The sequence below is a fragment of the Cyprinodon variegatus genome, unplaced genomic scaffold (genome assembly GCF_000732505.1).
Source record: "Cyprinodon variegatus isolate N-32 unplaced genomic scaffold, C_variegatus-1.0 Scaffold1595, whole genome shotgun sequence".
Lineage (NCBI taxonomy): Eukaryota > Metazoa > Chordata > Actinopteri > Cyprinodontiformes > Cyprinodontidae > Cyprinodon > Cyprinodon variegatus.
In genome coordinates this window covers 29084-50088 of record NW_015152048.1, presented here as the reverse complement: position 1 = coordinate 50088, position 21005 = coordinate 29084, and the positions used below count along the sequence as shown (strand labels likewise).

The following is a 21005-nucleotide window of genomic DNA, read 5'->3' as shown; positions in this document are numbered from 1 at the left end:
CACTAGCACTTTTAGAGGTGGTTATTGCTATCCTGAGAGAAGCTCAGCTCATCTTCCCGCCTGATTTACACCAGTCTGTTCCTGCAGAATCTTCTTATTTATGCCCTGGTTTCTATTCTCAGGTCTTTTCTTCTCTTCAAACATTTATATTTTTTTCAAACAGCCATAATCTGTGTTTTTTTCTCTCTAAACTTGTAGTACTAGGAAACCATTGCCTGTGGGTGACTGGTTAAAACGGTTGTGTTTGATCCTGGATCGCTTGGTTAGATTAGAGATAATTAGCACAGCATGAAGCAAGACCTAAGAACAAAACACTGCATTGGCATAGCCTGCTGTTGAAGTTTTTAAATATCCATGTGGTTGTGTTGTTTCCTGCTGCATGTTCATAAAATTGCAGGTGTTGAGCCCTTGATGCACCTAAAACCTCCAGATGGAGTTACTGGCATGTGTTCCAGCAAAATAACTAGCATCCAGGTGGAGCAAATTAATCACACTTGTCTATTTTGGTTCTCTTTTCAAGTTGTCTTTTGATTGAATTTGCATTCGTACATGGAGATCGTACAAAGCAGCAACTCATGTTTTTAGACGTTATTTTTCCAAAGCCTTCTGTGTTGTTTTCTGGTCATTGAGAGCCAAAAAGTCATCCCTGTAGGGCTGAAACTATAGGTTTTTTTGCAACCATTGTGAACCAGCTATAAAAAAAACACTAAGATTTGTGCTGCTGCATCTGTAACTAAGCTTTTTAGAAGTGTTGTTTCTGTTCAGAGATAATTGTCTGTTGTCAGGAGGCCTTTTTGGCACTTATGACGTCAGATTGGATTCTTTTGGTGTGAATCACCCAAGATGGAATCTCATCCTCTCATTTGTCAGACAGATTTAGATACTGAAGGACAGGGACATGTCTAAATACTCTCAGTCAGTGTGGTTATTTTTCTTTGCCCTATTTTTGTTTTCTTTCTGAACTTGGGTAGAGCCGCTCTGATACGAGGTATTTTCTAACAAACATTTAGCATGATCTTGTTTAATTTAACTGATAGAAGTATATGTTTTTGGTTTATGAAACAGAAAATTTACTACAATGAAGCTCTATAATTTGATGTAGGGACCAGCTGATTCCATTTTGTTTGCGTCTGGAGAAAAACATCAAAACCTAGGATAATATTGGCACTAAAATGAGAAAATTCAAGTTTACTAAGAATAAATACAGTCTTATTGATTAAAAAAAAGAATCACAGGTTGTAAATGTGTAATCTGTCAAGCTTTGTTTATGTCTCCAAACAAATTAAACATATCCTGGATTTCATGAAGAGACCCTGTGTTCTGTCAGTTCAATATACTCTGTCAGAGTAGCATACGTGTAGCGCGTACTGACTCTAAAACTGTCGAGTCAGCATACGCTGTCAGATCGCCATACGCATAGCAAAAAATTTAAGAAAGTAATATACAGGAAGTCTACTAGGCTACTTTTTTATGAGCGATATCATTAAACCAAAAGTTGTAGTCGAAAGTTTATACACAAACTTAACAGAATTGCATACCGAAAGTCAACTAGGCTAGTTTATTTGTGCAGGGTGTAATAAAAAAAATGTTGTAGTCAGAGGTTAACATAATTTAAAGTTAAACTTCTTTAAAACACAGAAAACAACACTTTCTGTTTGACACTTCACAACCCTACAAAGCAGTTAACCTGTCTGATCGTCAGTCACTCAACCCGTCAGATTGTCATACACTTCGATATTTATGGCTGTATGACACTCTGACATAGCAGCTAACCTGTCAGATAATTATGCACTTAAACTTTCAGATCGATTGGCGAGGCGGGAGGCGTGTTTGCATGGGACGTGTTTTGTATTCGGCTGCAGCTAGATACTTCTCTAAATAAACTTTAAACTATCTCAATGTGTGTGTATCACTTTATTTAAGTACAAAAGACTATTTTAATACTCACATTTTGTTTTTGTTTTTTGTTGCATAAGAGGAATTGACAGCTCCTCTATGTATTCTGTACTTGGTGCAGAATTTGCATGCACGCGCATTGACTATATGTATGCCACTGATGGTGTATGCTGAACTGACAGAACACCAGCAAATATTTTTTTTAACATGAAAGGATGAGCTCAAACTTTTTTTACATAATTGGCTACAAACTTGGTAACTCAATCCAGAGCAACTTACTCTTTATATGTGTGGATTTAGGTAAAAGTTGTGAAGATTAAATCAGGGGACCAAAAACAATTAGGACACTAAATGAATGCTTGCCAAACCCCCCGCAAAACACTGTAATAAACATGCATCCTCAACATTTTGTTTGTATAAAAGTACATGCAAACTAAACAGCAGGTGCAAACTATTTTATTTGTGCAGAGTAAATGCTTTTGACAAAACTGCACAATGCTTTGCAATGATACTCATATGATACAACTTCCAAAGCAATAGTCATGACCATTTATACATCAGATTATATTTTTGTCTTAATGTCTGTGCAACACTCCAGAATTTTAAATCCTCCTCAATAAATTATATACAAAAATAAAATCAATTCAGTTAAGAAACTGGAAATGTTCCTCTCTAAATTCATATTATGCATCAAAACTCTATTATTACATAAAACCTTTTTGCAAATGTACTTTTTAATAATAATAATACACTAACTTTTGTCAGTATAAATAAGATTGTATTCACAATTAAGTTGTCTACATTCTTGATAAATAATGTGGAGATTTCTTTAGAAGTAAACATGTAAATTTAGAAAGAGAAATAAAGTTATCTTTAGTAACATAAGTCTAGAGCTTCATAGAGGGGTAAACTTTAATCCCTAATTTATTTTCCTCGAGTTAAGCAATAATTATATTCTCCTTGTACGTGTTGCTTTGTTGTGCTTTTCTTTTGAATGTCGTGTGTATGCGAAGATCAGGGCTGAAAGAAAGCTGGCGCAGTATTGTGCAACATTAGGAGTCAAAAGTGTGATGCAGTACCGGAACAAAGCGAAAGCAGCACTCACTTCAAATTGTCTCTGTACAATCTGATGGTACCTAAATGCCATTTGCTCCCCTTAGAGCCAGGGGTCCTCAACAGCAACCAGCCTTCAAAAGACATAGCACTACATTTAATGTCTTTCCACTCATTGCAAAATGTCTCTCCCGCAATAAATGAGAGAATTAGTAGTTCTTTAATTTAAATGTGTTCAGTTTGATAACATGGAGGAACTAAAATAAAACGTTTCTGAGCTACAGGTCAGAGATTTCACCTTACATTACTGTACGCATGCTTCATTCTCAAATACAGCGGTGTGCGTGGCGATTGGTGCATTTCATTTATTTTACAGTGTTTTTCCATTCTTACAACTGGTCTGCAGACTTTAAAAATCAAAAACAAAGCTCATGCTGGGAGAGGATAAACAATCAATAATGCCAGAAAACTTCCAAACATTGCTGTGGTTTGCTGAAACACTTTCAACATGGTTTGAATACATTGGTTATTATCTACAGATTTAAAAAACAAACGAAAAAGAGATTGGGAAAGATGTGGCAAAATGGGCGAATGTTTCATTAAAAAAGTGCTGAAAAAAAGAACAAAAAGATACTTCTTTGAAAACTGACCACTTATTTTTTACCTAACATAGGGCTGGTTTGTATGTGCAGATTCTTACCGTACATTTTATTTATGGTCTCATATGTCAGAAAAGTTTGTTTTATTAATCACTTAGTATGCTGTAAGTATTCTTTGAGTTTTGAAAATGTCACATAATGCTGTTAATATACACTTTGTTTGGTTTTCTGTTAGGTACATATATACGTATAATTTTTATTAATGCTTTATATGTGCCAGCATCTTAAAAAACAATGTATAATTTTTTTTCATATTTTTAAGAGCCTTTTGCTTCTGCCTTGTTTATACAGGCAGCCTCCAGGGAATTATTCAAATGAGGGTCTGCAGCCAGTGATTATTTAGCTTAGAGATTAATCTGTTTTTTTTTTTTAATTAACCAGTGAATTAGACAATAAAAGTGCTTAATATAGATTTTATTGCAGAATTTTAACCTGGTGAAGTTTAAATATGTCTCTGTACAGACATATTTACTGACAAAGAATATGTATCCACTTAAAGGAAAAAATGTATGATATATATATTACATATTTGTATATGCCTTTAGCTTCATTATTGTGTTAAGATGGTTGTCCTTTTAGCAAATTGTAAATTTTGGAGTCTGTACTGCAATTTTCAAGTTCATTATTTCTAAATCAGGCCATTATTTAAAAATCCTATTAATCTGGTTGATTATTTAAATTATTTTGATTTTTCAATTTTTTTAATGGGGAAGAGGGAATAACATGGGCCCATAACGCTATCCTAAATAGTTCGAGCAAGAATTTCAAAATAATTATTTCCTCTGTAGGTCAGACTCTCATTTATTCCTCTTTTATTTGGAGGCTCAACTGAGCATTTTTGTATAAAATTTCCATGCCTTATCAATACCTCTAAGCTCTATCATATTTGACTAATTAATTAGAAATGAAATGATTCTATTCACTTCACAATTAGTTCCAAGCAAACAGGGGCAGTGTTATTTAGAAAAATCCGTGGCAGCCTGGTTTATCTTGTGATCAAGTGTAAATGACGCTGTGCTGAAGATGGTAGTGGTTTTTCTTGTGCGATCATGTCTTCCTACGTGGTTGAAATCAAGTAAATATGCTGCAGGCATCACTATATGGTGAAAAAACTATCCTTTAGGATCTGTAATTTTCTAAGGGCAATAATTAGTTAAATGTGATGCCTTCAGCTAAAATAAGCCTGTTCTTAGATAATGAAAATGGCAGATTGAATCTGAAGTTGTCTCAATAAGGCCACAGCCTTATTGAGACCTTATTTGGTTTTATAAAGTAAAACCTAAAATCAGTTCTGAAAAAAAGGATTTCTTATTGTAAAGTATTTTAATGCATAATTTTCAATATGGCAGAGTCTGTGTACTACAAGTTTATTTTAGGATTTCTCTGCATACAAGCATATATGATGATTTAATTTTTTATGAACCGTATAAGTTTCCATTCCTGTTTGGCAGAGCTGTGTCGTCCTTCATGGTTTGCTGTGAGACTGTCAGCAATAAAGAAGGCTAAGCAACAAACTTTCCTCCATAGCAACAAACTGTCAGGACCCCTTTTAGAGCCTGTTTTTCTCCCCAAGGCACTAAACACCCTCTCCATTTACAATAAGTCATCTGAGGCTCTCCTGGCAGAGCCAAGGAATGCCCCAGAAGAAGCCCTCGCACAAGGTGATTACCTCAGATGTCTAAAAGCTGCCCTGACGTGAGGTTGGGGGAATGTTAACGATTGTGCTGCATGTAATACTGTCTACCTTGCAGTCTCGGACTCTCAGTGGCCTCCAAAAGCAGACAAGTCATCACTACAATCACGAATTCCACTTTTTTTCTGCGAGGATTTTTTTTTTTCTTACATTTTTTTTTTCTTTTGGTGGGAAACCTTAGCAAAATTCCATTAGCGAGTGGACAGTTTTATACAAGCGTAATCTGTGTTCCACAAGGCTGTCTAGACCATTGGCATTTATTTTCATTCAGATAACTTTGGGGTGACTGAGAGTTCAAGGAAGAGTAATGTGAGCTGTTTCAGGAAATAGTTAAAAGGTTGCATCCTAAAACGCACACCAAATAAATTAGTCTTTTCTGTCTCAAACCATTGGAATAGTTATTTGGCTTAAATCTTTAAGCGATAAAAGCTTTCTTGCAGAATTCAACAGAAATAATCACTCTTTTGAAATGTAGCAGTGGTTAAATAAGCCAACCAGAATAAGTGTTAACATTTGGTGTAAATATGTGATTTACCTGCGGTGTGATGTTTAATATGGGAATGAAAACTCACACAAACTCACAATTTTACATTAAACACTCCAAATATCTATCCAAACTTGCTGTTTTTCATCACAACTTTTCTAATGCTGCTTTATTTGAAAACGCTGTTTTAATTTTTTGTGTGCTTATTGATTTTCTTGTTTATCTGCCATATTGATTCATTGAGCTACTCATGTAAAGCACATTATATTACATTAAATATCTGTCAGCTTATATAATCTAATGAAATATAATTAGACCTGCCAATTATATGATGGAAAATGGAGGACAGGCTTTGTGTACCTAAATAGGAAAGAAAATATGACACATGATCTGGAGAGGCTTTGCATGAGATGAGTTTACAACAGAATGACATCTCAAAAGAATGAAACTTGTAGACTTCAGGCCTGAATCCAATAAAATGCTTTTGAACTATTAATATGGATTTCAAAGCAACAAAAAAGCAGCAAAACAAAATTACTTCAGACTAATTTTACATGATGACATAATGCTGTATTTTCCTATTCTAGCGAAAGATCGGATGGATTTGCTGTAACTGACTGGAGCAGAACCATGACCAAAATTTTCATCGGTATTTGTTGACTAAAATATTAAAATAAAAACCATCTGAGAATATTTAATCCTTTAAGGTTTGTTCTGCTTAAGATAAATAGCTCACATTTAAATTCCAACGCTGAATTCAGAGGAAGCATTTTGGAAAAAAAATGTAATCCTTCTTGTTTTGCCTTGGGGTTGTGCTGACACGCTGTTCACCTGCGTTTTCTGATCTCGACAGGTGTAGCACACGCCTCTTTGCTTCCACACCCCTGCAGCTGTTACTATTGCAAAGCACTCTGGGTATGAAAATGGCGAAACGTGCCAGAAGATGGTTAGTGTCTGTTCTGACCTTGGAGGTCCGAATTAGCGGCAGGTTCGCTGCATGCATGCGCAGGGGTGTTGGAGCACTTAAGTGTTTGGATGTAGGCACATGGCCTGTTTGATGACTGAGCAGGCCTGGTGCTTCCCTGTCAGCTCCCTCGCTGAGATGTTAGGAATGTTTTCAGTCATGGCTGAGCAGTATGTTAACAATTTAGTAGGAGGGAGGAAAATAAGGGAGCTAAAAGGGTTCAGATGGAGCAGTAGATGATGTCTGAATAAAGATTACCTTTTCACTCACTATCCTAGCGTGAAAGTGGAAAATTCCAGTGGTCATATAAAAAAAAAAAGCGAAGGAAGGGTGTGTCTCGCCAGGGGAGTTAAGAATGGCAGCTTGCAGCTATCTGACTGACTGTTGAGCAATCAACGAAACAATCATGAGAGGTTTGAATGTGCTGCTGCAGAGAAAAGTGCAACACCGGGGACAATGAGGTTGTGAACTCAGACGAATAAGAGTGTGTCTGTTTATATTCACCTGTTCTGGTTCCCTGAAATGGGGACCTTTGGCTTTCTGACCCACACATAACCATCGACTCCCTTTCCACCCCATCACCCCCACCTAACCCCCCTCACCACGGTCTCAAGTTGGAGCAGATGTCAGCTGCTGCAGCTGCAGACCCACAGTGCTGTGCATCATTTCTTGTAAAAAGTTTAAGGAAGCATTCTGACTAGAAAAATAAAAACTGCCATCCGATACAACCAGTTCTACTGGGTCTTCTTTGACAAGAAAAAACCCTGACAGAGGTGATCATTACCGGGATGAGTTGCTGTAATCAGCTTATCTTTTAATCTTGGTTATTTTTTAATGTTGAGCTTCTCTTATTTAGGTTTATAAAGGTCTTTACCCTTTTTATTGACCCTGTGCTGGTATCATTTCCATCCACAAACTGGTGATATTTATATTTGGAATATATGGCCTCAAGTTTTGACCATTTTTTTCTTTGCTCTCTTTAACGCTATGTTTTAAAATGTTCAACAGAAACTAGTAAGTCCAAGGTGAAGGAACAACAGTGGGCTTTAACGTCATGCTCCACGCCAGCTTTGCATTTTGTACATTTCTATAAAGGCATTCTATTGCCAAATACATATCTGGCATATTAACTGCAACATTTTAATTTTGCATTGATAGACAATTTGCTAGAAATTATGGCATTTTAAAAAGTCACTCTATGGTCTTTTAACAGCATAGGTGTATGTTAAAATACTCAATTTAGTCCAGAGGGCCCGCTGTTTTCTAAATCTGGCCCTGATCACATACTGTATCTGTCAGATGTTGTGTAAAGAGAATAAATTAATTAAATATATAGTTTTGTATATCATATATACTGGATTGTTTTTCTTTTAATACCTAATTGTAAAAATACAATTCAGTCTTGTGTTTGTCAGTATACAGTAGAGTAACTGACATTTTAGTGAAAATCTTTACACCTCAGTGATGCAATGTTTACTCTTTCTTCTCCAGCAGCATAAGATTGAGTGTGAGGGTTGGGTGGGGGTTGAACAGGCGTTATTCTTTCCCTGCCACCCTCTGCTTCGATGGTCAGCAGCAGGTGCTGTTGTCCGTTAGCTGTGGGGTCACACTGAGGTGCTGTTTTGGGAAAAGAGGCTGCCTTGCTGCCAGGTGGCAGTTGTTGGCAGAAACAGTTATGGCTTTGTGCTCTCTCCACAAGCCCCTGCCCTTTTCAGCTGCCATTTCTTCCCCCCTTTATACCCCATGAACCACCCTTCCACCCCAGCCTGATGAGGTTCACTCCAGCTCTAACCCTGTTTCTCCCAGAGCTGGAGGTCCATTTGAGCATGTGTACACTCAGCCAAGCTCTGTGTCTGTAGGCCCAATCAGACTGGCCAGCACAGATGTGACAGGCTTTCAGGAATGTGAGGAATGCGGAGGCGCTGAAGCGGGTGTGTCCATCCTTGGCCTGGGGCAGCAGGGGGAGGGGCTTCCTCAGTATCGGCAGATGGCTCAGCTCTGCTTTGCTGGCCGACTGCCGGACTGACTGGTTGGTTTGTACGATGAGTGCTCTAAGCCTGCTGAAGATGGTTTGCGGTACTTTTATGGTAATTGCAATAAGCAGTGCCTTCTAGAGGCCAAATACAAGATGTTTCTCCTGTCATTATGCATCTAGAAAGCTGTTAAACGCCTTGGGTTTAAAAAGGCACGTCTTGACCAGTTTTGTCAGCATAATTTTCTGTCAGCAAATTTAGAAGCATTATTTCTAATGATATGGTGGTTCAGCCTCTCGTTTCAGTCCAATTTCCACAAAAACCCAATAAGCGTGACTTGGCAGAGAAAAACCTTAAAGTCCTCTGCTCTCAGTTTCCTTTAAGGCAATATCTGGCAGCCTTTTGTTTTGTCCATTCACCACCAAGGATTTCCATTTGATAAAACCTAGTTTGCTCTAAAACCATGCGCACCGAACAAACTATACCCTGGATTACAGGGCTTTGAACTGCACAAGGTGTTGAATTTCCATTAGTCTTAAAAAAACTTTAAAGGTTATGTCTTAGAAAAACCTGGTTCTGTTTTCTAAGCAATGTTTGAAAGTAGTTTGTATGTCAATGTGACACTAGTGAATGTTAAATAAGTAAATCAAAACCTAAAGGCAAAAGAAATGAACCCAAGTATTTGTACTGATTAATGAGATAATATGTAACAGGAGACAATGGCTGGATTGTTAATCTTAACAACTGATTTCAAGATGAACTCTGGGGCACAGCTTTCCTTTTGAGATTAAGAGAACAGCGCCATCTGCTGTCCAATTTGGGATATACTGAGAAATGGTTTAGTGCTTGCTGTTCTTTCTTTAAATTTTATTTCTTTTTTCTCTTTTTTTCATAGGTCGCAATGAGTTGATAGCAAGGTACATCAAGCTGAGGACAGGCAAAACCCGCACAAGAAAGCAGGTAAACTAGTGCTTACAAAGAAAAACAAAACAAAAACACATGCATGATTTTTATAAGATTGTCTATGCTACTGTAAACCGGTTCACAAAGAGACCGATTAGTTTGATCAATACCTGTCAAAAATGTTAAAGAATAAGTCTGGTTTTATTTTATGATTTTTTTTTTCCAAAAAAGTAAAATAGTCCCTTTGATGAAAAGAACTTTATCTTTTAAAAGACGTTATCAAATTTTGGTCCACAAAAAAACAGTTTAGCGGTTTCCTTAAAAACAAATAAGGTATCAGCCATGAAATAAACTGTACAGACTATACAGTAGGAGTAGGTATTTTTTGCAATCTTATTTTAATGTTAACTCCTCCAAACTGGAGTTTCACTAATACAAGTTTTTTTAGGCCAACTCATGCCGATCCCTGATCTGTGCTGCTGATTTTTGGGACGAGGTTCCAATATTGGCTTTTGGCCAATATTGCTTTCTTTTCCTTTATTTACATGATTAAGAATGACACAATGATAAAAAATTTTACCAAAGTACCAATAAAAAAGAAACATTTATTAATAAATTCAAGAAAATTGTATCATTTTATTTAGAATAGAATATAATAGAACATCCCTTTATTGTGAAACAGTGGGAAAATGTGGACTTTAAAGGTGTATAAAAAATAATAATATATGTGGCAGAGATAAACAAACAAAATAAAATATTGTACTTTACAGTGTTTTTACAATTTACTATACATTTTATCAATATATAGCTGTGGACATTTTTACAGTAGTGGATATGGAAACACCAGAGATGTGCAAAATGACAGTACGTTTTTTAACTGACCAAGACAAAAATGAAAAGTATGAAAGTATGAAAATAATTATGAATGTAACAACTTATTGAGGTTTTTGGGAACAGTGGTGGTTATAGAGTCTTACAGCTGCTGGAAGGAAGTATCTGTGATAACGCTCCCTGGTGCATTTACGGTGCCGCAGTTTATCACTGAAGGAGCTCTCCAGTTCAGCATGCAGAATATAAAAGACAAAATATTGTCTGACTGTCGTATTGGTCTTTTTGTTCCACAAACAAATTAAAGAAAATATTAACAATGGATAGCAAGTGGAGTGAGCAGCGATACATATATTTTACTTGATTTAATGACATGGATACTGAATGTGCTAATGAATCAGCAAATGTATGTACGTATCAGTTGATATTAATGCAAATCTCCCCCTCAATTATATGGGCCAAAAATATTTTCTAGTGGCTGTATCGGTCTATCTGTACTCTAAACTACATTTTTTTTTTTTATTTAATGGTTTTAAATTTGATATTTGTTTTTCTGTCGGTTGGATCCCATGCATATAACCCACAATACTTGCTGTTGATAATGATAAAATTTAAAAAATAAGACAAAATTACTGCCTTTAATGTTGTTAAACTTACCTAAGGTTCTAAACTCTAAATGACTATTCACTTAAACTGTTCAGCTTTATCCAGGAGTATTTGATTTTTTTATTGGTAATTCAAGACATTTACGCATTAAGGTTTGCTTTTTCTTTCTTTTTTTTTGCGATGTGTTTACTGTATCGTAACACCAGATTTAGGTCAGAATTTCAGAGCAATAACTTCTTCACACTTTTTTTTCCAATTAGCACCATAAATACTTCTCTGCTGATGCTGTGTTATGTTTGTGTATCATCAGCATTATGATTCAGATAACTAACTGCCAGTTTAACTTAAAGGTAATCTAATAAAAGGTATTTTATGATCTGTATCCTTTAAATTTAGCTTTCATTGTTTTCAGAAATCTTCTGCCCTCTGAATATTTATGTTGTTCCTGTAAATAAGTGTATACCCTCTACATGTGTGCACATGCATGTTTTTTATGTGTGTGTGTGTAAGTAGGAATTTGAGTGCATGTTATTTATTTCCTGAAAACTGTTTCACACCCTTGTAGGTGTCTAGTCACATACAGGTGTTAGCACGGAAGAAAGTTCGTGAATACCAGGCGGGTATAAAGGTAGGTGCCGCCGGCCTGCCTCCCGGCAACACTGACTGGGCGTCTCTTTCCTCTTTGGTTACGGCTTCTCCCTTTCTTCCCTGTGTCCTTTCTCTCCCTGTCTTCTTTCCTCTTCCCTCCTTTTGGCTATTCTTCTGTGCAGGTTTCTAGCCACTTGCAGGTTCTCGCCCGGAGAAAATCTCGCGAGATCCAGTCAAAGCTAAAGGTATGCGCTTCACCTCAGCAGGGCTGGTACACGCTTAGCTATGCGCTTATTCAGCTAATTTGGGAATCTGATTATCAATCGTTGCTTTGATGTAAGGCCATTCTTTGCCAAATGAGCAGATGCATGATTGCTGTGAACAAAACCATTGATTTATATTTTAAAGTTTGCTAGTCTTGCTTTTTGCATGCAATACACCCACACACAGAGGTCTGTTAGTCTGAGATTCATATAGCATTGAGCAGGGTTCTTAAAATCAAGCTGTAATGTTTGCAACTGCAGTCTCTGCTTTACGTAAGCATGTACTGCAAAAAGCTGGTATAAAGAAAATCAACTTAGCTGCATGTTGCTCCAGCTCTGTCTCTTTTCCTCTGCAGCTTACTGTACTCTTCTTACTACTTCTTACTACTTTTTCTTTCTATTTTCTACTCCTTTTACTTTTCTACAGTTTCTACTGTATTTTTTCTGTTTTTAAGGTATTTTGTAATACTCAGTATAAAGTTAATCTTTTAAACTAGTTGTTACATTTCTTATTGGCTTGTCTTATTCAAATTCCTCTGGACTTTCCATGCTTTTTAAATAATTTTTGCATATTCACAATGAAATAATTAATCCACCTGTATTTCTTCGACATATTACACAACTATTTTCTATGGAGCAAACATTTGATTAATTTAAAATCCCTAAGATCACTCAATCTCCAAAGTAGTAATTCCCAAAGCTGGGATTGGGTTCCCCCATGTGGTTCATTGAAGAAAAACAGTTGGGCTTTATGGGGATAACCATTCAACTAACATTTTTGCAGTTAAAGTAACTAGAGACAAAATAGGTAGTCATATATTTAGAGATGGCCATGTGTAGGCTGTGTCCTGTTAATGTCTGCACAAACTGTCACGATGGTTTGTAGTTTATTGACCCAGATGCAGATTCACACAGAGAACTAGTGAATTTTAAGGTTTCATTTATAAAAGAAACAAGAATCTGGAAGCGGAGAACTGCAGGAAGTCAGTTGAAATTTCTGGTTGGTCTGAGGGGCGAATTTAGTCTGATCAGGAAGGAGTTGGTTGATGATAAATGATGGCAGATTGATTTGCCCACTTGAGAGATGAAGGGGAGGTAACATGAATCTGAAGGGGTTTTATTCAGTGGGCTTTGCAGACTGTACCCCAGAGGTCCAGGAGAATGTGAGTGAGATCAGAGAGTGTTGGTACTTGAAAGAAATGATGTGCTGGAAAGCAGGCAGGCAGATGATTAAGGTTGAGAACTGCTGCACACAGGTCAGACCTTTTCCATGAAGATAAGAGATGAACTGAGGCTTACTGGTTGCCTGTAACAATAACAGAGTACACATTAAAAGAGATTCACAAGAAGACACGTTTCACCAAAAAGGATATTCCTGGTTTAGATCTTTGGCAGGAATACCATCAGGGCGTAATCATCCAGGGAAGAGAGATGATCCTTTACCTCCGTATATACATGCTATTCATCCTGATTGAGAAATATTCTCAAGTGTGCTGCAACACGGGTCAGCTCAGGCATCAGCAAAGATCCTCTCTGTGACAGGAAGGAGCGATCCAAGTCCTTTCCTCAGACTCATAACCCTCCCAATTGACCAGCGATGAGCATCCAAAATCCTTCATACAGTGAAGGCTGGGTGCCCACCAATGTCCGGGTGGGTGTAGGCTTACTGGAAGCAGGGCAAAGAGGACTAGACGGGACAGGTTTGATCAGAGATACATAAAAAGCAGGTTGAATTGTTAAATGATCTGACAGATTGAGGTGAACCACAGACAGACTGAGCACTGCCTGGATTTAAAATGGGCCGATTAATCCAAAAGTACCACCTTAGATGGTGGTAGTCCAGTTAAGAAATCCAAGGCGATATGTGACCACGGACATTTACTGTAGGGGGGTAATGGTTGAAGAAGACCACTGGGGGGCGAGTAACTTGCTTTGTTTGGGCACACACTAGACAGACTTGAACATCCTTACATGTAGGCCACCAGAAATGTAATTTATGGAGTGTGAGAGTCCAGTCGATTCCAGGATGGCAGGAGAATTTTGCCATTGGCCCAGTGAGTGAGGCAGGACCTAATGGAAGAAAAATCATATACCTGTTTCATTGATCCAATTCCAGCATCTGGTTTGGACTGCTGAGCCTCCAGGACCTCTTCATTTATTTCCCACAATAACGCCCTCACAGAGCAGGAAGGTTGAATGACGGTTGAGATATTGGGTTCCTTGTCATTGGGGTATTGCCTAGACATGGCAATGGTTTTTTGTTTTTAGAGCCTGGAAGAGTCAGAAGGTAGTGAACAATCAGGAAGATGAGATTGTGGAAGAGGTAAAGCTCCCTCTCAAAATCTGTTGTCCAGGTGAATAGGCAGGGAGGTTAGTTTTAGACTCCTCTCTGCTCACGTTTATCCTTAAAGGAATAGTACACCCAAAACATGATTAGCCTTCATTTTCTACTCACCCCCATGCTGAACAACACTCTGGAGTACTTTTTTGATATCTTAAATGCATCTGGAGATCTGGGAGGCTTCTTGCTGTCTGCTGACATTCAAATAATGGAGGTCTATGGTGCCCGAGGCAGAAAGGTCCATAAAAGTCCACAAAAAACGTGTCAATATTCCTCCATACTGCTCGTCCAATGTATTCCAAGTGTCCTGAGTGGGTAGCGTCCATAATTTACTCGAAACGAAGTCATTTAGAATGTTTTTAAAGCATTAACAGTAGTGTATAGGATTTCCTGAAAGCGCGCGCTTGCGCGTTCACGACGCTACGGAAGCCGGCAGACCAAACCAGATGAAAGTGCGCATTCAGCGTCTGCTCTGCCGATAATGCAAGCGTAGAAGAAGAAATGTGCTGTTTACCTGTGCAAAGAAAGAAACAACGAAAGAAAAATGTCTGAGGACTTCAGTGTTGAGGAAGAGCATGAGTTCTTTGCCGAGCTGAATGCGCACTTTCATCCGGTTTGGTCTGCCGCGGTTTCCGAAGCGTCGTGAACTCGCAGGCGCACGCTTTCAGGAAATCCTATACACTACTGTTTATGCTCTAAAAACATTCTAAATGACTTTGTTTCGAGTAAATTCTGAATGCTACCCACTCAGGACACTTGGAATACATTGGACGAGCAGTATGGAGGAATATTGAAACGTTTTTTGAGGACTTTTATGGACCTTTCTGTCTCGGTCACCATAGACCTCCATTATTTGAATGTCAGCAGACAGCAAGAAGCCTCCCAGATCTCCAGATGCATTTGAGATATCAAAAAAGTACTCCAGAGTGTTGTTCAGCATGGGGGTGAGTAGAAAATGAAGGCTAATCATGTTTTGGGTGTACTATTCCTTTAATTCTTTCATCTAAACTTGAAGAAAAACTCCCTTTAACGCTTCAGGATTCCAGGCTGAAGAGGCTGCTAAAGTTCAAAACTTAATGGTAAAGTCTGATACTGGCTTTTCACCCTATTTCAATTTCAACGTCTTACAGGAAATGTAAGAAACTGACTAGGTATATCCGAATGTCTGTTTGAACTCAGAGATAAACTGGTCAAATTTGGAATTGAAACTCACCCCCAAATCTTGCTTCAGTTCACTGCAGAGCTCGACTTCTCAATATTCCAATCACGAATGAGATTATGTCCTTATCAAACCAAAAAGACATTGGGGATCGACTGAAAACTAGTGAACATTGTAACAGAAATCCACAACAACTTCCAATTTCACCCGCAAAAGGCTCTCGTTTGGGGAGTTTGGCAAAATGAAAATGAGAACTCCAAATGGTGGTTGTGCTGGCTGTAGAGGGGGTAAACCCCACAGGAGTGGTTCTGTTATGCCCCTCCTTTAACATTTCTGTAAACTTCTCCATCTGCTGATCGGAATGTCTTTGCCATGCAGCCAAAGAGTGGGTTAACTGTTCGTGGTGATGAATTAATTCACGTTCAGTGCAAGAACCTGAGGGAGATTTCTGTGAGTAAGACAAGCCGGATGATTAAGTCAGGATGATTTGGAGTTTTTTTGATCCACATGGACAATCACATGCAGAACCAGTTAATTTAACATTTTATTTACACTCTGTCATTAAATTAAACTAACTATAAACTACATGCAAAGTTAACACAGTTAAATCACTTACTGAACATTTAAAATAAAATTCTCCTTATATGTTTTAAAGTTGTTGTTTTGTTCCATACATGTCATAAAAATTGCTCGACATGTAAGATAAGTTTTTCTCAATAACCATAAATTACCATAAATGCCAATTAGGCTCCATTATTGAGGCCCTTTCAGCCTTGAAAAATTTCATTTAAAATAATTTCAGTTTTTATAACAACACCAGAGTCTGTAATCCGTAATCTGTCTAAACAAGAGACCCGTGCCGTTACAGCTGCAAACTGCAATTGTTTTCCTTTTCTCCCTTGTGCATCACAACACTAGTGTCATTCGAACTTGCCCCAAAGGGGTCTAACATCTGCAAAAACTCTGCTATGCTCCTTTAGGTCAGTAATGAGACAATAAAACATTGTTCCATATAAATAATTCGCATATCTCACTTTTAGCTTTTTGAATGAAAAAAAATACAATACATATTTTGCTTTCAAAAAATACCAAACAACTGTGGTTTAGTAAGTTATTGGCAGATTGTCGGTTATGGTTTGTTTAGCTGAACAATACATTTACACATAACTCGGCAATTTTACACTGACCTTAGAGTTAAAAGCACTGTCAGTTTTATATGTCTTAGAAGACAGCATCAAAACATTATACAGAAGTGCACAATACTAATGGTTTCTCTCTTTTTTGATTCAGGCGATGAATTTGGTAAGTGAAACTGCCTTCTGTAATATGCTTCCCTGCTCCCTTTTGTTTGGCAATACTAGTGCACTATCCCTTTGCTACGACCCTCTGCAGATATGGGTCCCACCCCATTGCTATCCCGTTTATAAGGCAACCTTTAAGCAAAAAGTTCTTAACACAGCACTGCTGATGTAGCATTCTCGCCCCTCAGCCTTTGCCAGAAATCAAACCCCCTGCTTGCTTTGCATTAGGTGTTGTTCTCTACACAGGTTCTTACTTCTTAGGTGTCTTTCTTTCACATAGTCAGAGATAAGATTCCAAAAGTTAACTATTTTACAATCTAAAATGGAAAAAAATTTATAAAAAAGCATATGTATATTTAAAAGTCTTTTGACGTACTTCCTTAAATCCCAAAGTTTGGTTTTATACTCTTTCAAAATGAGTAACAGCTTCAGGACGTTTGCATTTAGATTGAATGGCTTTAGACATTTTTAGCTACCTTTCTTTATTCCTGGGTTTTGCAATCACTTGGATCCACTTTAAATCACTGTACTCTTTTTTTCTTGTAATTTCCTTAATAACATACTGACCATCTACTGTATAATCAGATCAACGCTGCTTCATCTCTCTGTCCTTCACTCTGTTTCATTCTGACAGCTGCTCTTTAATCAGAACTGCATAGTGTTACTGCTAGGCTAACATATTTCCAGCTGACAGCTAGATTAGTTATTTTTGAAATAATTGTCAAACATTCAGCCCTGATGTTCTCGAGACAGGTCATACAACTATTTCTCTATTATTTTTCTGTTGCTTTTCAGGATCAAGCTTCCAAAGACAAAGCCCTTCAGAACATGGCTGCCCTGTCATCTGCACAGATTGTTTCACCAAGTATGATAAAGAATCACCTTCCTCCTCTGTCTCCTGCCCCATACCAACCACCTCGAGTGAGTAGATTAATAAAAAAGAAATAACTGCATGCAAACAGATTTTATCGCAGTTAAAAGAATGATTTAAAAACAAAACATAAAACCCTTTCCTGTCTCTCTTTCTCCAGTTCTGGACAGCTCAAATCCCAGTACAGCCAGGACCATCTCAGGAGTAAGTAAACACAGAAATCAGGAATACTTGGTACAACAAATAAATCAAAAAAAAAATAATTGAGTGAATCAGTGATGAGGGTATGGTTTATGTCAGGTGGGTATTGCATTTTTTTTTTTTTACCTAATAACATTTTTCAACACTAGGATGATTCTAGATGTCAACCCGGGAAGGACTCCTGGGCCCATCTGCACCAGCCATGTGTAAGTTCTCCTTAGAAAAGATCTGATTTTAATCCCAAAACAGCACCAAATCCTCCTGAAGAACTGTATTTATTTTTGTTTCACTTTTGTTGAATTTACCTTGACCAAGTTATTGAAGTGACTAAATGTGAATGAAAAATGGAAAAACAAAATAAAATTCTTGATATGGATTAGTGTATAAAAAGTACCAAAACCATTAACTGGTTTTCTGGGATTTGTCAGGAAAGTATTAACTGGTGCTGTTTTGTACTATTATGTAGCATAAAGGTGAACTTAACGCTTAGCTGGTGCAGCAACACATTATTTTATTCTATTTCAAATTGATAGTTTAATACAATAAGAGATACAAAGTTGGAAGTATTTGCTACAAACATCTGATAAGATTTTTGTCTGACTGGGTCATTTATTGTCTTCCAGCATTAAACCTTTTGTACAGCCCCCATACTCAACCCTACCAGGACCTGTACAACAGCCCATACCATGTAGGTGACATAGAATTGTTGAAAGTGTTTTATTTTTATTTGTTTTGTCATTGTTATTAAAATTTGTATTTTTTTTTTAAACCTGTGTCTTTGCCCAGCCTATGAGCCCTTGGCGCCCCCTCCTGCACCATCAGCGACTGCAGTTCCAGTGTGGCAAGATCGGACAATCGCTTCATCTAAACTGCGAATGCTGGAGTACTCAGCCTTCATGGAGGTGCCGAGAGACATGGACAACGTAAGTTGAAGCTTGCACTGCCATAGTCTTACCAAACATACAACATGTGGTGATCATAGGAGATCATACAACATTTTGGTGGCTTTAATGAGATACTTAAAACTTGGGAGTAGCCAGATCGATATGATACTGAGTTGAGTTCTACTTTATCAGTGTTGGATGACTGCCGTTGTGGCTTTTCATGAAAAGGAGAGACGTTTAGTACAATACTTTGAGCTGATTGGGTGACGTGCCAGCTAGTACCCACCTTACATAACACACTTTCATCCAATCGTAGCAGTGAATCGTGACATTTCAGTGGATTAAGCGGATAAATTAAACTTTTTCCAAATTCTGACGGAAGAAAAAGCAGACATTTTTCATCATCATCTACAAATGCACAAAGTTCTTCTCTTTGCTCCTTTTTTAAATGAGAAATTTTTAATCTATTTTAGCTAAAACTGAGTCAGTTGCAGTAGCGACAGGTGAGTCCTCCAGCGTAGCCATGTTTTTAAGACCCGGCAAGGCCCTTCTGACTGTCATCATTCCTACATGTCCCGCCCCAAAAAACACCGCTTGAATGTCATTGGTCTGACTCGCTGGTTATTACGAGATGCACGTATTAGCTGGAGTATTTGAAGATGTATTTGTTGTTAGACTCTGCATCACACATTTAAACATCATATTTAGACTACATGGCGAATTTACAAATCACTTTAAATAGAACTCACCTCAATGTTTCTATTACATTTTGCCCGATATTCTTCTGATCACTGCTGTACTTAATAAATGAAAATGCTAATTTCACTGCTGTAAGCTGCTCATTCACTGTTGTAAAGCTGTATGCGTCGAAATAAGTCTAAGAGACTGAAAACTCAGATCTCGTGACAGTTCAGCTTGCAGCGCAAGGTTAACTTAAACGTACTTCAGCTCTAATTGTGCTTTGGTGTGACTCAATCAAAATTAACTTTTTGTTTAATTGTATATGGATACAGAAATTGACTTTATTTTAATTTAGATGGAAAGAAAAGGTCCCTGGAAGCTTATTAGGTTTCTACATCATTTGACTTTCTTTCTATGGTTCTTGCCGAAATGTTATGTTGTTCTGAAGTTTTTAACTGACATTTGCAAACCTCTGGTCTCTACCCACTGCAGTACAGCAAGCACCTGTTCGTCCACATTGGACAGACAAATCCCTCCTACAGTGACCCACTGCTTGAGGCTGTGGAAATCCGACAGATCTACGACAAGTTCCCCGAAAAAAAAGGCGGACTCAAAGAACTTTACGAGAAAGGACCTCAGAATGCTTTCTTCCTCGTCAAGTTCTGGGTGGGTTTCTATGTTTCTTAGTCTACTGCTTAAAACACTCCCTTTCAAAGTAATAGGCAGTAGGGATGGGTATTTATCGTTCCATAATACATTTCTAGTCCTGACAACAATTTTGATTCAATGTTTAAACGATAAATAAGAATTAGTGATGATAAAAATCTCAGAAAAAGAAATAGGGTGAATTCTGATTTTTTTTTTTTTTATCATTTTTCTTCTTTCATTTTTTCTTCCTTTGGGGTATATATTTGAAGAACAGGCTTAAATGTGATTATTATGGTATGTTTAGTGATATAAATTACACTTCTTTATGTAATCTGTGTCCTGAAGAGTAGTGTTTGTGATTACTGAGACATTCATCCACAGCTATATAGTTACCTAAGAAGGACTTCAAAGAATTATTGAAGAGCGTTTTTATTGTCAATTTTATCAATAAGATAGTTCTACAAAATATTGTAAAACAATTTTAAGGGCACAGTTCCCAGCCCTAATTGGCAGCCCTAATAAATATGTGTTACTTGTCACTAAAAATAATATTTTGATGCAGTTGCTTAGTCTTATACTAAACGAAAATTGAAAACTCAAACCTTCCATTTAAGTTTATTCAATATAGAAATTGTGTTTTTATCTTTGATTTTACTTTTTTGGCATATCTGTATTCTTAGATCTACCATACCTGAACAAACCTTTGTTATTGGTTTGGTATACCACCCGAAGAATATAAGTTGCCCTCGTGTGGTCTTTATCTAAAAACTGGAGGCTCCCGTGCCACAATTATTGCAACCTCTCATGTTCCTATATAATAAAAGCAACTGAAACACCTACCGGTAATTACTATTTAGTTTGAATTAAGTGTCCATAAAAATTTAATTTGCCATAAAAATAAAAGTTTTTGCAGAGGTCAATTTCAAATCCAAATTTTTAAGTTAGGCATCATGTGTTTAAAAAAGAAACACTAAACAACAGCTACTAAGCAAACAATGCCCAAATCCAC

The 21005-nt window shown here is 37.4% G+C and overlaps 1 protein-coding gene across 13 annotated transcripts in view; it reads left to right on the top strand.

Annotated features, from left to right (window-relative positions):
* Positions 1-20073, top strand: part of LOC107104026 (transcriptional enhancer factor TEF-5-like) — a 45429-nt gene extending 25356 nt beyond the window's left edge. For 3 of the 13 annotated variants that reach the window (XM_015403914.1, XM_015403913.1, XM_015403915.1), the window contains 10 exons: positions 9618-9682; positions 11625-11687; positions 11830-11892; positions 16701-16712; positions 17507-17632; positions 17743-17786; positions 17933-17989; positions 18407-18471; positions 18570-18706; positions 19841-20073. In XM_015403914.1, the coding sequence (XP_015259400.1) occupies positions 9618-9682; positions 11625-11687; positions 11830-11892; positions 16701-16712; positions 17507-17632; positions 17743-17786; positions 17933-17989; positions 18407-18471; positions 18570-18706; positions 19841-20035 (827 nt within the window). In that variant the 3' untranslated portion in view covers positions 20036-20073. The remainder of the gene's footprint in view (positions 1-9617; positions 9683-11624; positions 11688-11829; positions 11893-16700; positions 16713-17506; positions 17633-17742; positions 17787-17932; positions 17990-18406; positions 18472-18569; positions 18707-19840) is intronic. The other 10 variants (XM_015403919.1, XM_015403918.1, XM_015403916.1 and 7 more) reach the window with 10 other exon arrangements.
* Positions 20074-21005: the final 932 nt, after the last annotated feature.